The sequence below is a fragment of the Megalops cyprinoides genome, chromosome 17 (genome assembly GCF_013368585.1).
Source record: "Megalops cyprinoides isolate fMegCyp1 chromosome 17, fMegCyp1.pri, whole genome shotgun sequence".
NCBI lineage: Eukaryota > Metazoa > Chordata > Actinopteri > Elopiformes > Megalopidae > Megalops > Megalops cyprinoides.
The window spans coordinates 27,217,989-27,238,586 of NC_050599.1; the positions used below are offsets into that span (position 1 = coordinate 27,217,989).

Sequence of the window (20,598 nt, forward strand, 5' to 3'; positions counted from 1 at the left end):
TTTTAATGGCTTAGCATTGTATACACCATTACAAAGTACTTTTATACATGGCACTATAGGCCGCCCTGCACATTATTGTTGGTCCGGTTTAATAAGCAACACAATTTTATACGATATGTAATAGGGGGTCCTTCCACCGTGTCTCTATCAGCCAAGGGGTCCTTGGCCTGAAAAACATTGAAGACCTCTGATCTAAAGGATAATGGAGATTTCAACTGTGATGATGTCACACCTGCTCCCAGTCAGCCAGCTCAGCCACGCCCAGTTTAACCCGGCTCAGCCACAACCGCTCATCAAGCGCACCTGTGACTCATTCCTCAATCAAGTCCTGGCCACATAAGGACTCAGTTTCTGTTGCCTCATTGTGAGGTATTGTTTTCCTACAACTCTACCAAATCTGCCCCTCTGCCCCTCGAATCTCGTGTTTGACCCCTCGCCTGTTCTTTGGACTTTGCTTGTGTTTTCTGGATCTGGTTTTTGTACTGCTGCTTCCCGTTGCCGACCTGTTTTGTCTCTGACTACGTTTTGGCTTCTGAGATTAAATCTTTGACCGTACTTGGATCCCAGTCTGTTTCATTACAGATGAAGGGCGCTATTCAGGTATCTGTTTGATAACCTTGTTTTGAAGGGACCATGGCCAGGTATTGCCACCAGAGGTCGCCGTGGACCTCTCATAACTGGTTTTTAAAATCATTTTGCCTGTTTGTGACGAATCTCATTGTGAGCTGAGACAAATTTTTAAAAATACGAAAAGGCAGTGAGGGTCGACGGTGTCGTTCTTAACAGTGCTATCTTCAACACTGTTCAATTGCTGCCTTAAAGTTTCAAGTAAAATCAAATTTGATTTACTAGGCCTAATTGTTCCAGCTCATTATTCATTGAACTGACTTAAAAATCTGAGTTGGAACACTGAATACTCATAAAATTCAGTTGAAATTGCATATATCATTGTTAAGTTGAAGTAAATAAAAGAGTTACCATGACTTATTGATCAAATCGTTTTGCATGTGTATGCGTCGAGATACCGCATCGTTTATGTTTAGAAAAACATCAATAACCTTAGTCTGCATTCACATCACCAACAACAAATCCGAGGGTGAAGTCCTTGGACATTATATCGCCAATGAGAAAAACATTCAGTCATCCATTGTATTTCTGTTTGCCTATTGTATTACAGTGGTTGCAGTTTCCCTATCAGTCGTACGTACTCTATATTGTCTGTAGTTTCTTTGTCCTATGTGTTATGCCCGCGGTTTTTTTTAACTATATCACTGTAAAAAACGATTTGATCAATGTGATAAATCATGGTAACTTCTTTCTTTCATTTACGTCAACTTAACACAATGATTTATGCAATTTCAACTGAACTTTGAGAAGTTTTTAAGTTGAAGTTATAGTGTATTGGCTATAGGTATGACCTGTCTTTAGTGTTTCTGTTCGATGTTGTATCATACTGAACATATAAAACGAATTATACATTCAAAACTAAATAAAAATAAACCGACACAAACACGTTTTTAAGATTGAAAGTTTATGCTCCATGCTATATGTGAGGGAGGTATCGATCAATGACCCTACAAAAGGCATCAAAACACCTGAATTCTTAAGGACTCATTCTGAACTTCTTAAGCCTGGATGTTCAAACTTCCCCTGCGTTCCCTTGGAAAGGCTTGGCTCGTGAGTGGCTTATAGGGATCACTGAACGGTTCCCGAACAATCTCCGCAGAAGAGAAACCTTTTCATACGCCGATTAAACGCGAAAGCTGTATCCAGCTGTCCCATTTTGCATAAAAGGGATGACAGACTTGCTATACAGATTCCCGGCGCAGCCCTGTCCACTGGGGGATTTGTGAGGGAAACGGGATCATTTCCACTGCTGGTTGTGTTCGAGCGAGGGACGGGAGAGCTGGCGCCGCAGCAGAGGATGGGGGTACGCTGGAGAAAACCGTTAATTACAATGGGGGGGAACACGGCTCTTAAACGCTCCCAAGTTTTCTCCCACTCATTGGAAACCGTGCGCGTTTCATTCATTGCCGGAGGAAACGACTGTTACAGATGAAGTGGCCACTCCAAGACAAAGCGTTCAAGTAGTAAAAACATTCTGGGGCGTTCAGTGAGGGGTGCTTGTAGACTGTATTACACATTCAAAGCTGATTAATAATTACAATAATAACTAATGAGTTATTAGTATTATTACAGTAAAAATAATATTACTCCTAGCACTACAGCTAGCGATCATTGTCATCATCATGAACGGTCACAATACGTTATAAGTTAAAAAGTTCACATGGAGTTGTTCTCGGATACAACGGCATATTGTACCCGACAAACACGTGACCGCCTCACTAATTAGGTCAAGGAGGAGAGTGGGGTGAATCACAAGCTCGCGCTGATTCCACCACGTCCCCCTTCGAATTACTGTGTGAACTTTACAGCGCTGGCAGGTTCGACGTGATTAAGTTACTAGCAGTTATAATATCACTTTGGAATTATATCTGGAATCACTGTTGTTGTCCAACATAATGACCACCAAACCTCGAATTCCTGCTAAAAGACTAAATGTAAATGTAAAATTAACGCAACAAACGCAATCTGGAGTGACTAGCAAAACCCGCCCAAACCCCCACAATTTAATCTTAACAGTGCATTCTGACTCAACATTTATATATTAATACAAACGAGGCCATATCCTGATGGCGTGAATATCTGAGCTGTCAAGACGATTCTCACGATTGGTCGTATTTGCGTTCACCACAACATCTCGCAAAACGGCAAACTGAAGATGTGGCAAAAATCGTAAAAAATGTATTCCTGATGGTTTACGTAAGGCATGGGTAGCCTATACTTACATTACATCGAGATAATGGACTGAGGTAATGGACTGACACCAAATTCTATATTTTTGTAGCCTAAATGTGTATGTTGTACGCAAGCAAGTCACGAAAACTTTCATTTCGACCATAAAATGACATAAATAAATGTGCGAGCGATATACTTACTTATGACATTTTATGGTCGAAATTAAGGTCTCCATGAATATGATTATTTGGGGGGGGGGGGGGGGGGTATTGGCCGGTTTTGATTATTGGGTGGGGTTACAACCCTCCCATCCCCCCATAATTTACGCCCACGATCGTTCGCGAGATCACGAACCACCGCTACTTTGCTGAGAAAAAAAGCCAGTTAAGTTTAAAAGCCGAGGCCAAAAAAGAGGCCAAAATGCCATGCCAATTTCCTAGGCCTATTTATAAGGAATAATAGTGCTTGTAACCAAAGGATATGCGGATCTAAATGTACTGCACAAATAACCGATCGAAGAAATATTACGAATTGAAAGAAAAAACGCAGTCAAGGGCGGATGGGATAAAGCTACAAAAAGTATTCCAACTCTGCAAAGGCGAAACTGCTATTTAGTATTCCATTATAGGTTAATAGGCCTATTCAGAGATATTGGAGCCATAAAGCGACTTGCCATTATAAAGATGCCACCAACAACTCTGGAAAAAAATCGATCGACCTTGAATGAGACCAGGGTATATGCATATTTCTTTTCAGATTAACAGCATTTAAGTATTTGAATATTTCTTACAAGGCGAATTAAATGGGTATTCAAATTATTGACTTCTGGGTGACTTCAACCAAAAATGTATTGTAATTTACAATTTTAAATTCTGTGTCATTCTCGTTTTAATTGTAACGTCGCCTCGCTTAGAAAACCTTCTTAAGGCGACATGAGATTGGTCATGCAATGCTCTTTCCATGCTCGTTTGGTTCACGTGCCACTTAAATAAAGTCGTTACGAAGTCACGAGGGTTTCTTTTCAAAGCGCCGACATTACAATGCTAGCTACCTGTAGCCAGAATCAAAGACAATCGTAAAGCAGCAGTAGAATTTCATTAGGTTTAAATTAACACAACTGCGATTTACCAGCTATTTGTGAAGGTTAGCTGCTCAGTTCACCTGTAGTTTGGGTGATGGTTAAAAGACCCGGGTTTACCTGGACTGTCATTCGACTCCAGTTCCGTAAGTCTCGGCTGACACTTTATGGTTTATGCCTGATAAATACACAGTGCCCTCATATTCATAACCTGCCATTATGATACAGGGACAAAACCAGAGACAGATCACATATCTTTTTATATACAGTAATATTAATAGTATGAGCATATAGTAATACTGTTTAGAAATTATGCATTTTGTTTCAGAAAGCACGCGGGGCATAATTATTCACGTCTTGTACGTGATCTCTGAAATAAAATCCAACAGCAACAGATCTGTCATTGGAAACTTGCTGAGAAAATATACGAAGGTGTTTCTAGAATAAAAAAGAGGTAAATCTCAGAGAAAATTCCTTAGTCGCATGCATCATCAATTTTAAGATCAGAAAGACCCCTGAAGGCCTGCCAAACGATGGAGTCTGATGGAGATCGCTTCTAGAATTCTCAAAAACCAGAGACAGGTGGTTTGGGAGCACCTATTAATTCAAAGCCAGCAGCTGAGGATACCCAAAGCAAACTGGAATCTTCAGGATACAAGGAGTTCAAAAGTATCGTTGAAGTTAGCCTGCATGAATGTGGCATGTAACAGTACATCTGAATAACAATCGGAAGGCTGTCGGCTCTAAATGAAATTTGAGTTTTTAGATCATAGCCATCAGTACTATGTTTAGTATAAAACGGTGACGCTTGTGTAGGCTAATATAAAACTCATAGCTATTATATAAAATATGGCTGTGGGTATATTGTGTTCTGAGGATGGTTTTGCATCTATTGGACGTGGACTCTGAAGCATGTGAAATACAGGAAGTCGTGACATTTTGAACAAAAACCTGGTTCCTTCTGCCAGTGTACCCAAGCTTGCCTGAAACTTGATATTCCAGGATTACAGTGTTTCAATACAATCATCAGAATATGAAAAGAAATTATTAATTGAAGACAAAATAAATGGTCCCAGTCGACAATCTTAATCCCCGGACGTCCAATCCAGCATTTGTTGTTTGAACTCAGAAAAGCGGTTTACAATTCAACTCCAAAAGGTCTGAAGGACCTAGAACGATTCGGGCAGAAATATCAAAGTCTATAAAAAACTCTACAGGAAACGTCTGTAATCCACATCTGAGGAGAATTTACAAAACACTATGAATAAATATGACCCTTCAGTTCAGAAATAAAATTCATCATTTGATAACAATATGAAATTGGTCTTGATAACATTGAAAAGAACAAAGTATGACATAAAAATCAGATGAAAATCATATTCAATACATATTTTAATCAGGGTGTTAAATCAGGAATACGAAAAAAAATGTACATAGTGGCACCCCAAATCACCACCAGACTACCTGTGTAAATATGCGTCTGTGTCGGAGTATTTAGTAAACAAATAGACCATCCTAGATTAAAACAAAGCATTCTTCTGTCCACGTGCCTCCCACAGCTGCACCTCCCACACCCCCTCTCCCCTAACGCACACACACACCACCACCTCCACCACCACCCAAATAAAAAGTTTGATTTTAGTACCTCTGTAAGACTCTCTCGACAGAAAACTCTTTCATAGAAGAGAAAAAAATGTTATTAGCTGCCTACCTACACAAAACAGTGGGGGCTCCCTTTTGTTCGCGCGGGGGCTCGAGACCCCATCATTACCGCTCATTACCGCTGACTAGTTTGACAACCTTATTGACTGCAGGAAAAAAGAAAAGAAAAAGCTTTTCACGTATTCCTTTCTGGCGTGCCCTCGTGCCACTTTCCGTCCTCGAGCTGAATGGAACGCCAAGTCTTTTATATACTTGCTTCCTCCTCCCATTAAATACGGAAAAATATTTTGGCCCTCGTTTTGTTTCCAACTGAAAGACATTAAAAACCAGGCTTGCCCCGTTTACAGAAATTAATTGCAAATAGAACCCCAGGTGTGTGCTCCTGTTCAAATAACCGTGGGAATTATCATGTCGTATTTGAAAAGTTTTGTATTCCTTATTCACACGACTTATCACCTTTACAATCTTACATGAAATACATGCTAGTCGGAGATGCACTGAACGAACTCCTTAGCATATGTAACCCTTTCAAATGTGTTAGTTTGTGATCAATAATGCTACAATATTAAACTACTGAAGGCAAGAATAATTAAATACAAGGTAATGTTCCACATTTTATCTAACAGGAATGTGCAAATACTTAAATTCAGACAGTTATAACGTTAGCCAATCTGCTTTTATGTATTAGGTGGTATAACGAGGAAGATAATGGTAGAGACACGAAGCATCATTTCCCTCCCCTGGCCATACCACAGTAAACTATGTGCATGTATCAGAGTATAATACATTATTCAATGTGTGTAATACGTTTCATTTCAAAGAGGTAAGGAAAATGTATATTCTCAATACAGCTCAACATATCTCACTGAACCTGAAAGTATATTACAAATGCGAGCAAGGCCACACATTAAGGGCTTTACCCTCCCTGCAAAACAGCTATTCAACGCAGACAAGAAGTCCTCCGCACGAGCAAAATATGATCCATATTTTGAAATCAGTTTCTGTACAAATTCGACGGTTCAAAACGTTTAGGTGAAACATATGTATGATATTAATTAAATGTATGGTTATTAAACACAAATTGTTCAAATTGAATCAGCAACTGTGGTTTGCATGACTGCTACGAAAATGCGGCGGGTTGGACAGGGATCACTGTAGATGCGCGATTTGGATGGACGATATTGGCTTCCTTTCCCTGTACTAACAGACTAACAGCTCTCTCTGAATGAATAAAAAGGAATTGCAGTTATTCGCTGTAAAAGTGACCTAAAATGTCAAACTGACTAACGTGGCATCGGAAGAATCCCCCCTCTTTCTGGTGGTCAGGAAGACCCGACCGCCTCTGACCCGTCCTCTCTTTGACCTTCGCTGTCAAGCTACATTAAAGGACGCAGACCGGGCCAATTAAAACGCACAGCAAACGTGTCGCACTCTGTGTCACGTTACATTAAACAAGCGGCGCCATTTTCTCAGTCGCACTTTTTGAAAAAATGTCATTGGTTCGATTTTACTTGCATGAGTAGTCACAGGGAAAATATTAAAATCAATCAAGTATGGATACATATGCATAAAACACACAAAATATAAACAGAGAAACAACATGCTTTCACAAAGATAAATGAAGTCGTTCTATATATGTAGGTTTAGATGCATATATATATATGCATACATAAAATAAATGATTTTATGTCGTCATCAAGTCAATATTTTCCAGCTGTGTTCATAATTCTGTCTATTTGTCGTGTCATTTCAGCTTTCTTGACATGGTTTGATTCGTGTTCAAACACATATCTCTTGCATACTTTTTACCCTTATATCTCAACCCTAATTACCCAGTGAAGTTGTATATTGAAATGTATCAGTATTACAGAGTATTACAATGCTATCAAACATTGACAAAATTTAAGGGCGGTGACTTTATGAGTCCTGTATTTCAAAATAATGTTGCTGTCGTCGAGTCAGGGAACGTGATAAGGAAGAGAACACAGCGAAAACAACAACAGCAAGCAAAATAATAATAATAATAATAATAATAATAATAATTCATAAAATTATCCTAATTGTTCATTATATCGCACAATCTATAATCACATTGATCGGCAAAAATTGTATTTCTTTTTTGTTGTTTATTGAAATATAGCTCCACCACTCAGAGACACATGCTCTACGTTTCAACAAGGAAAATATTAAAGTATCAAGCATGATAATACCAGATTCTACCAGAGGAAATCCTTTATTTTTCAGGATTTAACTTATTTAAATCCTATTAAATAACCGAATAAACACCCATCGTTAAAAAAAATAAAATCAAGAAAAGTCAAAAGGTCACAGTGCCTTTTTCCTAACATAAAACAACCTTGAGAAACCTCAGGAACGGCGCTGCGGTTGTCTTGTCTTTTTAGATTTGTACAGCTTAGTTTGAGGCATCCCATTTTCCTTCCATTAAACGGGGGCTCTGGTTATATTTTTTAATCACTTCGTTTTCGATTTTGTTTCAAGTCATCGTTGTTTTTAATGCAGTCAGCTGTTATAGAAAAGGGTAACCGTTAAGAAATAAATTCCAAATGAAAAAGTATATACATTTTAAGACAGGAATTTCCAGAGGATCCTGGCGGTTTGGCAGCCTTCGAATTACATCGTCCTCTCGTACTTTAAGGCAGGCACTGTTGTCTTGTTGACTGTCTCAGTTCGGCTCCTAGTGTATGAAGTTTCTCATATGCGTGTACTCTCCCTCCGGCCGGTCGATTCGCCGTTAAATGTCACATTCGCTGTCGCTGGAAGTGATTGAGATTGCCGAAGCAGCGGCTTTCCTCGACAGACTCGCCTCGGGGCTCGATGCGGTACCGAGTCGGTCCACACTGCCGTCCTCCTCCGCTAGAGACCGAACGGAACCGTGGGACAAAACCTGCTGTTGTAGCCTAAGCAAACAATAAAAAGGTCAGGTCAGAATAATTACATTCTAATACGTTTAATTTATTTCAAAAATGCACTCTGAATCACGACATTTACGCAGAGCTCTATGTGTAGGTCATTGCATCTCTCGTATGTCGACTAAAGGGTAAATATTTAATGCAGTGCTATCACATGATGAAACACAGAAAGACACATACATGCCTTCACGGAGAAAATGACCCGGAAGAACAGATAACGGACTAGCGCCACGTCCAGAAATGTCACCCCATCGTATCCCGTATCCATACACTAGAACTTCAGCTCGAACATTCCAACAGCACACCACATTTCACTTTAGACACTGAAAACTAAAAACACCGGTGTTGTGTATCATACAAATATTCATCAGCTCAATGCCAATGTCGCCGTAGCTAAACCCCATTTTTAGCATAAATCGTCTCTGCGACAACAAAACGTACAGAGCTGTTATTATTTATACTGAATGGACTCGTCTAAATTTGGAGAACTGGCGTTTTTTTCTGTTTTCAGACAGTATGGAGTATCTGATCTGACAGCGCGCAAAACAAATAAACATTTAACCTCGTAGAAGATTTACCTTACATCAGATTTAGTCGGACAAATCCCTGCACAGTAGAGTACGATTTCGTTGATAATTTGATGCCTATTTCTATTTTTATGCTGACATTTAATCTGTTGCTATTTTAGACGAAGTACTGAACAAATTGTGTTAGGCCTCAACACCACGCGTACTGCGCATTGTAATTACACTTGAGCTGTTAATGTTGCAGCACAGAACAAAATCGACTGGGTTTTCATTTCGGCTACCTGATATAAATCGGTAATTTTAATTTTATTTGAAAATCAATTACCGTAATTTACATTTTCCATTTTATATTTCTTTAATGTTTTAAATAAATTACCAGCCGCACAGAAAGCTTGTATGCACCACCAACATAATGCTGCTGATACCCGCATGAAAAAGCAATGTATGTGTATCGTTCAAAATTTAAAATACCGTTAAGATTTATTTTAGAATTGATCAGATACGATTTTATGAGTAAGATTAAGAGCTGTAGATATGAAAACGTTCGTGAATGTTTCGTGAAAACGAAATACCAGAAATATGAGACGGAACTATACAAAAACAATTCACTTAGTCTACGAGCACATACACACCTGTTTTTTGCGGCCGCAGCTCTGTCCCTTTGTCTGCGGTTTTTGAACCAGTTTCCCACTTGTGTGGGAGTGAGTCCCGTAGCCTGCGCGAGCTCCTTCTTTTTGCTAGGGTTCGGGTATGGGTCCTGTAGGTACCATTCTCTGAGCAAATGTCGGGTTCTCTCCTTGAAGCAGTGAGTCTTCTGTTCCCCGTCCCAAATCGTCCTGGGCAGTGGGAACTTCTTCCTGACCCTGTACTTATCCACCGGTCCGAGCGGGCGGCCCCTCAGCTTCTCCGCCTCCTGGTAGTGCGACTCCAGCCAAAGGGCCTGCAGTTTGGAGTGAGATTCTTTGGTGAATTTGTGGGTTTCTAAAATGTGATAGAGCTCGCGAAAGTTCCCGGTGTGGAAGGCCACGATGGCTCGCGCTCTCAGGACCGACTCATTCTTGTTGAGCGCGTCGCAGGCAGCCGGCGCGACTGGCAGCGACCAAAGAAAGCGTCCGAGCCGTTCAATATCCCCGCTCTCCTCTAAAGTCTCGCAAACCCCCGCTACCTGCTGGGGGCTAAAATTCAAGATTGGCAGTTGAAACATGGAGGCTTTTCTTTTTTTTTCCCCGCGGTCTCTCTCTCGCACACACGCTCCCGCTCCCTTGCTCGCGCGCGCTCTCTCTTTTGGATCCGAACAAAAAGACAGTCCCACAGTCAACAGATCAACCGTCAAAAAATACTGGGGAAGGATGCCCTCTGGCTGGCTACAGCAGCCTCGATGGGCGAAGTAGTATCTCTACAGTAGAATATATAAAACTAGATCCGTGGCGTTTTGAGGGAAAAAAAGACATTCAGCCCACCACTGATTTTCTATTGGACTTGGCAGATTGGTTGCGTAGTTTCCATGGATGCCTGTCAATCACTGTCAGCTTTGCCAATCACGCGGTAAAGGGCGCAAATAGATTTCAGCACCTCCCAGAACTCGACAGCGCCTTTAAAATGTAAACATTACGACGTCTGTTTTTCAAACATTTAGATGCATTAGATGGTCTTTTGCCCGTCTGCTTCTCCGCTAGCCGCTATTATGAAACGCGACTGTTCGTACTCTGCGACAAATTAAAAAACATACTAACAAGAGTTGGTTTATTTAGTTTTCTTCCCAAAATGAATTCCAGCTGGCACAATGGTTGCTGTGGTTGGTTCGGTCTCCAGAATGACCTCCGACAGCCATTACCGTTCACTGCACAACTGAACATTGTGCACTTTCAATGAAAATGTTTTGCCCGGATATCTGTCCGAGATAATGAAACATCACGTAACACAATCCAATCCAATCACAAATGATGACGATAGTACCAAACTACATGATGTAGTCTAAATAGGAAAAATCTGGAAAACAATGCAGTTTGCATTGGAAATCAGCTGGAAGCTAAATCAATTTAACAACGATTCTGTAATTACGCATTAAATCATATGCGGCGGATATGTCGCAAAATCGAGAATGGCAAGTCGTTGGTTGGTCATGACAAGTTAAACGGCCAGTATGAATCATCGAATCAAAACACCACATAACCAGAGGAAACATCCGACTGCACTCGAAAATCGAAGTGCTCATGATGCCAGTGAAATATACATAAAATGTACGGCAACCGCACAGTGCGCAATTACTTGTATTGGCCTTGTACCCACGGGGTCTTGCGCCTACAGATTAATATTTACGCGTGCCTCAGTGCACGCGCGCGCGTGGGCGTGGACAGTGTAATAAGGTTACATGTATTCTCCGTGTCATATGTGTTTCCATGCATAATATCTGAACTAGCGCGTGAACCCTTCAAATTCGTTTGTTGGTGTGTCTGCAGCCCTCCGCAGACGTGATCTCTAGTTTTAATGTTGGAAAAGGATGCGCATTAATGCTGTGTGAGGGCGTTCTGCGGCATGCTATGCAGGCTTAGTATCAGATACACTTCACTTTGTGTGCAGGCTGATTTAGTAAATAAGACGGCGGATGGATAACGCAGATGGTTTGAAGTGTCAGGTCGGATTATATCATGGCTGCGTACAGTGGAAAAGTTCATTCTGACGGAACGCCCCGATATTATTTTCACGGATCCACACGGTTCAGTTGAAGAAAGCGCTCCAGGCGATTTTACTTGGTTTGTCGGAGTCTAGTGGCTCGGGTCATGGAACTGCCTTCTGTGCAAAAAGATGTTCATTTTCATCCGATGCTCGTGGCCCAAAGGAGAGCACTCATTTAAATGCGCGCTGTAACACGTCTTCAACCTCGCAATACAGAATTATTTTAAAGTACGAAATACTTTAATACAATATTAATCCCAAGCAATATGTCAATGTAAATCATAACCTCACATAGAACCCTCGTCAAACAAATATACTGGGCACATAATGAAATTAACATTTACATTAACTCATTTGGCAGACGCTTTTATCCAAAGCAGTTGTTTTGTTACAGTTGTTTTACAATGTTATCCATTTATACAGCTGGATATTTACTGAGGTAACTGTGGGTTAAGTACCTTGCCCAAGGGTACAGCAGTAGTGTCCCAGCAGGGATTGAACCGGCAACGGTTATGAGTCCTGCTCCTTAACCACTATGCTACACTGCCACTAAGTTTTACATCCACACATTTAATTTGGATTGGTTTGGAGGACGTTAGAGATGGTTAGAGACGTATATGCTAGCATATGTATATATTGTATGTGTGTGTGTGTGTGTGTGTGTGTGTGTGTGTGTGTGTGTGTGTGTGTGTGTGTGTATATAAGATTTCTGCACAAAAACCCTTTTCAGTGCTCAACTTGAGCTACCCAAATGAGCCGCATCAAAGAGATTTGCTATTGCTATCTTGCATTACACATGATAATAATAATATACACACAATAATGACAATAACGTTGCAATATACACATTATGACCGTTTTGTCACCTTGATTTTGTGAAATTATGTTTCGCTTCACAGTTTTTACAAATTAGTTTAATTTCTTTCAGGTTAATTGAAAGTTGTTTATTATTTATGTAGTTAGTTTTCAATAAACCAGGAATATTCTGATTGTTGCATTGGCCGGTCACCTAAATTTTGAATTATGTCAACACCAACTGATAATTACATACGACTGTTTTTATATCACACGTTAAATGTGAACCTGACGGAAGTGCTACTTGCTGCTATGTACGCATGCGCATATGCGGATCGACGTTCAAAATAGGTTATGCCGTTCTTTGAAGGACTTCAGACTTAGTCCACGCGTAATATTTTAGCATCATTTACTAAAGAGAAAAATACTGTATTAATGTAAAGCAATATAGGCCTAATTCTAAATATTAATACTTAACACAACAAACGACTACAACGGCAATTTAACACGAAGGGGCTTTGTTCTTAGATTTCCATCAGGAAATTAAGCCTGTTATTTACAAGTATATGTATTTTATACCAAGAAAATCGTTTGCATTAAACGCCTATATAAATCCGCGTAGTTTACAGTAATGTCTAACTACGGAATATGAGTGACAGCCCTGTGGATCTGTTGATTGAAAGTTCTGCAGAATGGTAAAAATACTGTTTACGTCTAATGCTCCAAAGTTCCAAACCTTCGGATCAGTTTTAGTAAATAGTGTATCTGCAGTAATTAGATGTCGGCATACATGCTTTAAATGAGTTTTCTGTTACAGAATTGTTCCATTACTGCTCAGATTTAATCATTCATATAGACGCTGGCATTATAATTTTTCATTATTGTGTGTTATTATATTTAAATACATGCGTACTAAAGATCATCGGTTTGAAGCGTGGGACATCACGCTGTCATCTTATCCTGTCTGTTACCTGATGTATTGGACATGTCGGATGTATAAAGCAAAAAAATAATATAATGACGTGCTACCGGGTGAAATTTTGTGTTCTTCAGGGCCTACTTGGTAACATGGGTCTGCAAGCATATTGCTCGGTGTCTAGTTCATTGTGTCTGGAAGCTACAGTAACAGGAAGAAAAACAGCAACAATATTAATATCGGGATAATGAGAATTACAACAACAATAACAAAACTCCAACCACTGCTGCTACTGCTATTATAACAACAACTGTAGGCCTACTACTGCTACTACTAATAATTACTAATAATATTATTATTGGTAGCGGTACAAGTAGGCCTACTAATCGTAAAACAGTAATAGTAGCCGGTCGTAAATAACAAATGAGATATGCAAGCAAAAATCAAACAAAATCTACAGTAAAAGTAAATTCAAAAGTTAAAATAATTACTATGTGCTTTGATGAAAATCCCGTATTTCCAGGTAATGGGGGTGAGATAGGCAATGTTTCTGCATCTTGTGTGAGGTGATATTCGCGGAGAGTTTTGGTTGTTGTTCTATCACCTCACCCGTTGAACTTTTTATTGGCATGGTTTTAAGTTAGGACTGTGGGGGACCTGTAATTTTTTTTTATCAAATAACAGTGTAAGGGAAGTTTAAAATAATTCTGCAGTTGTAACCTGCCCGGTAAACAGCGCAAGGAACATTAATTAAGACGATTAATGTATTTGGTGAAACGGTTGCTCGCAAATCCCCATTATTGCAGATTTAACACCGACGCGGATGAGTAAATATAAATAAGGGATTTGTGAATGCTTCAGAAATTAGGCTAAGACAACGGGGTCACGAGACAAAGAGCTGGGAGGAGAGAAAAGTTCTATTGTGGGGCCACGACGGTGCGTGTTAAAACATGAACAGCGTGTCCACGTCTAATTTGGCATGTCTAAAATAAGCTGATTACATACCATTCTTTAAAACTAACATAAACAATTAAAGGTGATTCGTTTTTCGTCATATGTTTCCGCGTATGATAAATTAAATGCACGGCTGTGTTATATACAGTTCAAAAACAGCACTTCTTTGGAAGAGGATAAGGTAAAACCCCAGGCTGAAAACGCTTACTAATTAATACGCAATACAATAACAGACCCTGTTTTCTGTTTCCAACACAGGGATTACTGATTCAGTATTAATATACTTGTAATTACATCACATAGCAATGCCCTCAAAGACACCTCTGCCGGATACACGAATGTAAAACATTATAGGAACGTTTGTAGTAAACAGTTCTTTCACGCACAGAATAGAGAGTTTTAGTGAGTATGATTATGGTTTCAGTACAAAAATATAGCGCAAATGCACAACATATAACATGCACGTGAAAGAGGTCTTGGACCAGGGTGTATAGGCCTACTGAGCATGTAAAATAATGTAAAAATGTAATACATACCACTACACTGCTCTGTAGTTCGCCCATTACTTTTTAAAGCTACAAGTGTAAAAATGTGTCTGTAATTTATAAGAAAAATAAATAGACCAGTTGGAACACTTTAACTGATTTCTGTATTATTCCTTCACGATGGCTAAATGTCGGCCAACATAACGCAATTACCATAACAACATCAGCAGCAATAATAGTAGCCTACCTCCGTAGTACTACTGCTGTTGCTGCTAAAATAACAAAACCACAATTCTTACTACCGCTACTACTGCTAGGCCTACTGCTGCTACTACTACTACTAGTACCATTATTATTGTTATTATTAATAATAATAACAATAATAATAATCTCCTTTGCACAATGCAATTTTGAGCATGACTGATTCACTACTGTGTTTTAGGGCTGAAATGCCTTGTAGCTCAGCACAGGAAATAGTCATTTCATTACGTCACAATGCTCTGTTATTTTAAAGCATGGCGTTTCCAAACTAAAAACACCAGTCACCCTTTGTGAAAACGAAGTTGCTTTTCCTCTTTTAACTATTGTACGCGGGCCCTTTACGTCGTACACATCTCTGAATAACTACATCAGACTGCTGGCGTGTTTAGCAGCCCCAGTGCTTGTAGGCTATACCGACAGACAGAACAAGATCTGCACCCCGCTAATTCCATATGCCCGTGCGGGACAGGATGTTCTTCCCTCTCACTACGAAATTAATTAGTTAATTTCTTAATCGCAAACTAAACCTTACATTAAGAATGATCACTCTCCGGGGGCTTGATGAATAAAGGGGCTTATATATATGGGGCCCCAGTAGGCAGAAACAGAACAGATGTCTGTGCTTTAGTAGCCTACAAGTCAAGCAAGAGGCATTAATTAAAAAACCTCAGAAACTCTTTGGTACTTTTCTTGTTTTTAATGAAAGAAATAGCTAAAATTACGATGACAACAACAATGGACAAGATGGACATTCTGTCCGTAATACGCTGAGTCCTCTGTGTAGTGTTCTGATGCGTCCCCAACTCCCGTCTCTCCGGGTTAGTGCAGGTGAAGCGTGCAAGAGAGGAGGAAAATAGAGTGGGTGGTGTGTGGAACACTGCTCCCCATGGGACACAGAGAGTCTATTCCACTATTTCCGAGGTGCTTCACCGGGCAGAATTTGGTCGTGGTTTGCATTTGCGGCAAACGCCCCACAAACAATACACATAAGCTTATCATATTCTCTTCTCAAGGACGAGCTAAAATTTCCATTGTAACTCGTTCATATGGCTGACGTTTTTTTCCTGAGCGACTGAAGTTACGTACCGTACTCAAAAGTACACCAGCGGTGTACCACGCCTCTCGAACCCATTGTTTTGCGTATTGCTGTACAAGATAATTCTGTTCCCTCTCTAATAGCAGATTCTTTTTCTTGAGAGTCGAAGCTGTTGCCCTAGAGACCACCGCGATGCTGCCATCGCGCCCATGCACAGCGGGCCGATATTCGAAACATCCAACAGCACTGGAACGAAAGCGGCGCGGGCGGCGACAAGTCACGAAAAAAGCTTCCATTTTCCCCTTTGGTTTGCTAAAAGAAAAAGGACGTTTGTTGCGGATCACTGATTCGCACAGCACCGTGTCATAGTCCGCTTAAGGCGGAGAGAGTGAAGACTAAGTTGCGAGTGACCCATATCCACCCGGATCGACCATGCAGGCGCGCTATCGAGACGACGCACAAGCTGGACATCGTCACTCCGATGCTTGTATGTGCTGATGCTTTGGGATGGCTGAAACGATATTTCAGGACTTGGTTAACCTGTTCAGAGTGAATACCGTAGCCTAGGTGTTATCCATTCATACAGCAGGAAATTTGGGTTAAGCACCTTGGTACAATAGCAGGTCCTCCTGGAAATCAAACCGGCAACATCTGGACAACGAGCCCAGTTCCTTACCATTACACACTGTGGCCCTCATACTTAATACTCATTGTTGTGATTCATACTATAACGCTTACTTACTATAACACTGCATTAAACATATCACTCCAGTCTCTTGCCCTTGCTACGTTGAAGGTTGTGGGATATGGGTGAGGAAAGAAGGACCTTGGGGGATAGAACAAACATTAAGGTAGACTTTAATACAGTCCAAAGGTCTTACAGCTCTGAATAACTTCTCCCCATCTCAACGCCATTCACAGAAACAGCCAATGTCACCGCAGCTACGCATTGCCCTCGGTAACTCAAAGCTGATCCATTCCAGTGGTCTCCTTAGTCCACTCTCATTCACCCAGTGGAGTGGCTTTGTGGTCATTCGCAACACTGACCCTGGATGGCTCGGGGGGAAGGGGTTGGTCCTGTCACAATGGGGCCTTTACAAGACAGTGTTTAACTGCTGCTGACCTTTTTGCCCTCTAGTGGTGAATCATCATCAGAGCAGAAGTCACTCACTCTGCCATTAAGCAAGGGATGCATTTGCAAAAAATGACTCCCACTTCCTCTTTGTCTGGTGCTCAGAAATTAGAGGAGAAGGACTGTGGGAAATTGGCCTGCAGTAGACTGGCACTCTCAGCAGAGGCATACCTGTACACGAGCTACTTCATGCAACACAAACAGGATAATCTCTGATCCCATGATCCGCCCTTCTTGGATACGTGATCTTTCCCCTCACCCAATGCGTCTTCCTCTCACCCAGGCACAGACTCTCCCAGCGTATGAGAACCGTGATGTTATTCAAGGGCACCTTGCCCTGGTGTGGCAACATCACATACAAAGACCCATAATAAACCCATAATGTCCTGTTCATTTAGTACATACACCATGCCTGCTTTGGATGAATCAGCACCTGATGTTATCTTTTCCATTATTTACCAGGATTCTCTCGACAGCCTTTTCTGATGGTCAGGGAATAATTTTCTATTTTTTCCTAACTGGCCTGGGTTTTCTTGTTTTTTTTTCCCAGTTCCCTCAGGAGAATGCCCTTTGGAAAGTCTCTATTGTAAAAATGCACCATAACAAATAAAATGTGATTGATTGATTGATCATGCTGTTCATGTGTATCTCCTTTCATTCTCATGTTGTGTGTCAATGATATGCTACCTCTCTCTCTCTCTCTCTCTCTCTCTCTCTCTCTCTCTCTCTCTCTCTCTCGGACTCTCTGTCTGGAAAGCCAGAGAGAGCGAGAGAGGCAGGGAGACAGTGAGAGACAGACATTCCCGGAGCTTCTGCTCTCTGCGTTGCCTTCTGCCGGCTATCCGAGATTACCGTTCTAATTAAGGTATCATGCCCGGGGTCACGGTTACAACACTCTGGTGGCCTAGTTGAGTAAGCTAGGAATGGATACCAAACACAGCAAAATGTTTTTTTCAGAGCCATCTGCATGGAAATGTGGGGATAAGCTGGAGCCTCTGACTGCTGTGTTACAGAACCATTTGCCCAGGGTCCGAGCCTTTTACGTCCTTTAATCCACGGATTTACCGTAACAGAGAATACTTCTTATCAACAGGGCTTGCTGGCCTCCGTCCCATAATCCTCTGTCCCTTATTTAAACCCCTTTGGCAGCTAGGAGCTAATGACAGCAACGTGTGCATGGGAACATGCTGGACAACACGGACAACAGCTGCCTGGCGCCAGCAATCACACACACAGCATAACCCTGACCCCATATTGCTGTTACAATCACACACACACAGACACACACACACACACAACATAATCCTGACCCTGTACTGCTGTTACAATCACGCACACACACACACACACACACACACACACACACACAACATAATCCTGACCCTGTACTGCTGTTACAATCACACACACACAGACACACACAGACACCACACACACATACACACACACACACAACATAATCCTGACCCTGTACTGCTGTTACAATCACACACACACATATACAACCCCCCCCCCCCCCCCCACACACACACACACACACATATTTTACCCTGTTACAAACAGTGCAAATTTTGTTTAGAGCTGAACATAGCCCTGCTTCGCATATAATTCTGTTGAAATAAGAAGAATGCCATCAAAATTTTTTCATTCACATCTGCAGACCATAGCATAACCATTATCCATTCATATAGCTGGATATACTATAAGTTCTGATATTAATGAAACAACAGCAGTGCCCAATGGGAATTCACAAAGTCGAGACCCACAACACCACACCACTTCATACTGTACAATTGGCAGAGTACTGAACACAGAGTGAATAGTACCTTTAATGAGGGGTCTTACATTACATCTACATAAGTATTACATAAGCACTGTCATAAATAACTTGTTCAGGTTCTACCAGAGGGAGGGGACATCCCTCAGGACCTCTGTGACCTGGCGCAATGCTCACTGCAGATGGTCTGCCTGCATCATTTCCAATGGTTACCAGTGGTCACCACCCATGATCAACCCTGTAAATGACAAATTATGCTTAAGTTACTTACACTGTGTCTGTTTCATAAAATGTTACTGCATCTGCCACAACAGGAAGCATATGGATATTAGCTATAAATGTGTTGCAGGTATGAGTGATATAATTCTTGTGAAGGTTAGTATGAATATATTAATAAATTATGAAGTGTAGTGTCAGACGACAAGTTTGATAAATTTGAAAATTTTAGAGACATTCTTATAATCACTCTGCTGTTAACTACTATTGTCTATCAATCGTAAATGTCTTAAAGTACATTGCATAACTTGTCTTTAACTCTATCTGCCCAGTGCCGGCCAGAAGCAGATGGGCCCCCCCTCTGAACCCGGTTCGGCTCAAGGTTTCTTCCTGATAGGGAGTTTTTCCTTGCCACTGTTGCCTTAGGCTTGCTCTCAGGGAGTCTCAGGCCTGGGAACAATGTAAAGCTGCTTTGTGACAACTTGTGTTGTAAAAAGCGCTATACAAATAAAAATGAATTGAATTGAATTGAATTGAAAATAGTATTACAAAAACAACACAAGAGTCTAGCTGCTTCAGGAAACACACGCACGGTTTGAACTCTAACACATTCTACTCCATGTTCTTTCTGCTCCTCTGAGCGCAGAGGGACCTCCCAGGTGCCTCAGGAGTGAAAGTGAGCGCAAGAAGTCACAGCGACTGAACTTTAGCCGCAAAGGCTGCTGGGAAATAGGCCTCGCTCAAGGCCATCAGGCTGACACAGAGAGATGCTGCCTCCTGCTCCGGGCGGCCAGCAGGGCACTCGCTGGCCAGAGGTGAGGCAGGGAGGCTGACGTGGAAGGGTGGTAACATATCGAATTTAACAAGTGCAACTGATATTATTATTGTGGATGTGTGGTACCACATTATTGTTTGAGACAAAAAAGAAAAATGTAATAACCAGTCTGAAGTGTTCCCATCTGCTGTCCAGCAGTAGACAAATTAAACATTTGGCCCATACCCCTGTTCTCAAAGGGGAGTGGCTGAACATGGATAGGTTGTTCTGGGCCGGGGCGGTTCCCATTGTGTGTCCCGACGGTGTCAGTGGTGCCCGTAGTGACACATACAATCAGAGCCTGGCTCCCCAGATGACAGAGGGCCTGATGTAACCTTGGTTCAGGCCTCTCATGGGGCCTTTTAAGTTTCACCTCTGTCAGCCCCATTTCTCTCACACCCTGGTTGTAAGCTGCGCCACCCCCCACCAAGTGAGACTTAGGTCTGATTAAGATCTGTGTTTAGTGTGATCTGTGTGTGGTGTGGTCTGTGCCTGGTATAGCCTGTGTCTGGTGTAGTCTGTGTTTGATGTAGTTTGTGT

At 41.3% G+C, this 20,598-nt stretch overlaps 1 protein-coding gene across 1 annotated transcript; it reads right to left on the reverse strand.

Moving 5' to 3' along the window:
- Nucleotides 1-8,291: 8,291 nt before the first annotated feature.
- On the reverse strand, nt 8,292-10,200 carry LOC118792258 (homeobox protein SIX6-like). Its single transcript, XM_036550063.1, has 2 exons — nt 9,629-10,200; nt 8,292-8,457 (listed from the first exon to the last, which is right to left on the reverse strand). Exons 1-2 carry the CDS (start codon nt 10,198-10,200, stop codon nt 8,292-8,294), a joined length of 738 nt encoding a protein of 245 aa, XP_036405956.1.
- Nucleotides 10,201-20,598: the final 10,398 nt, after the last annotated feature.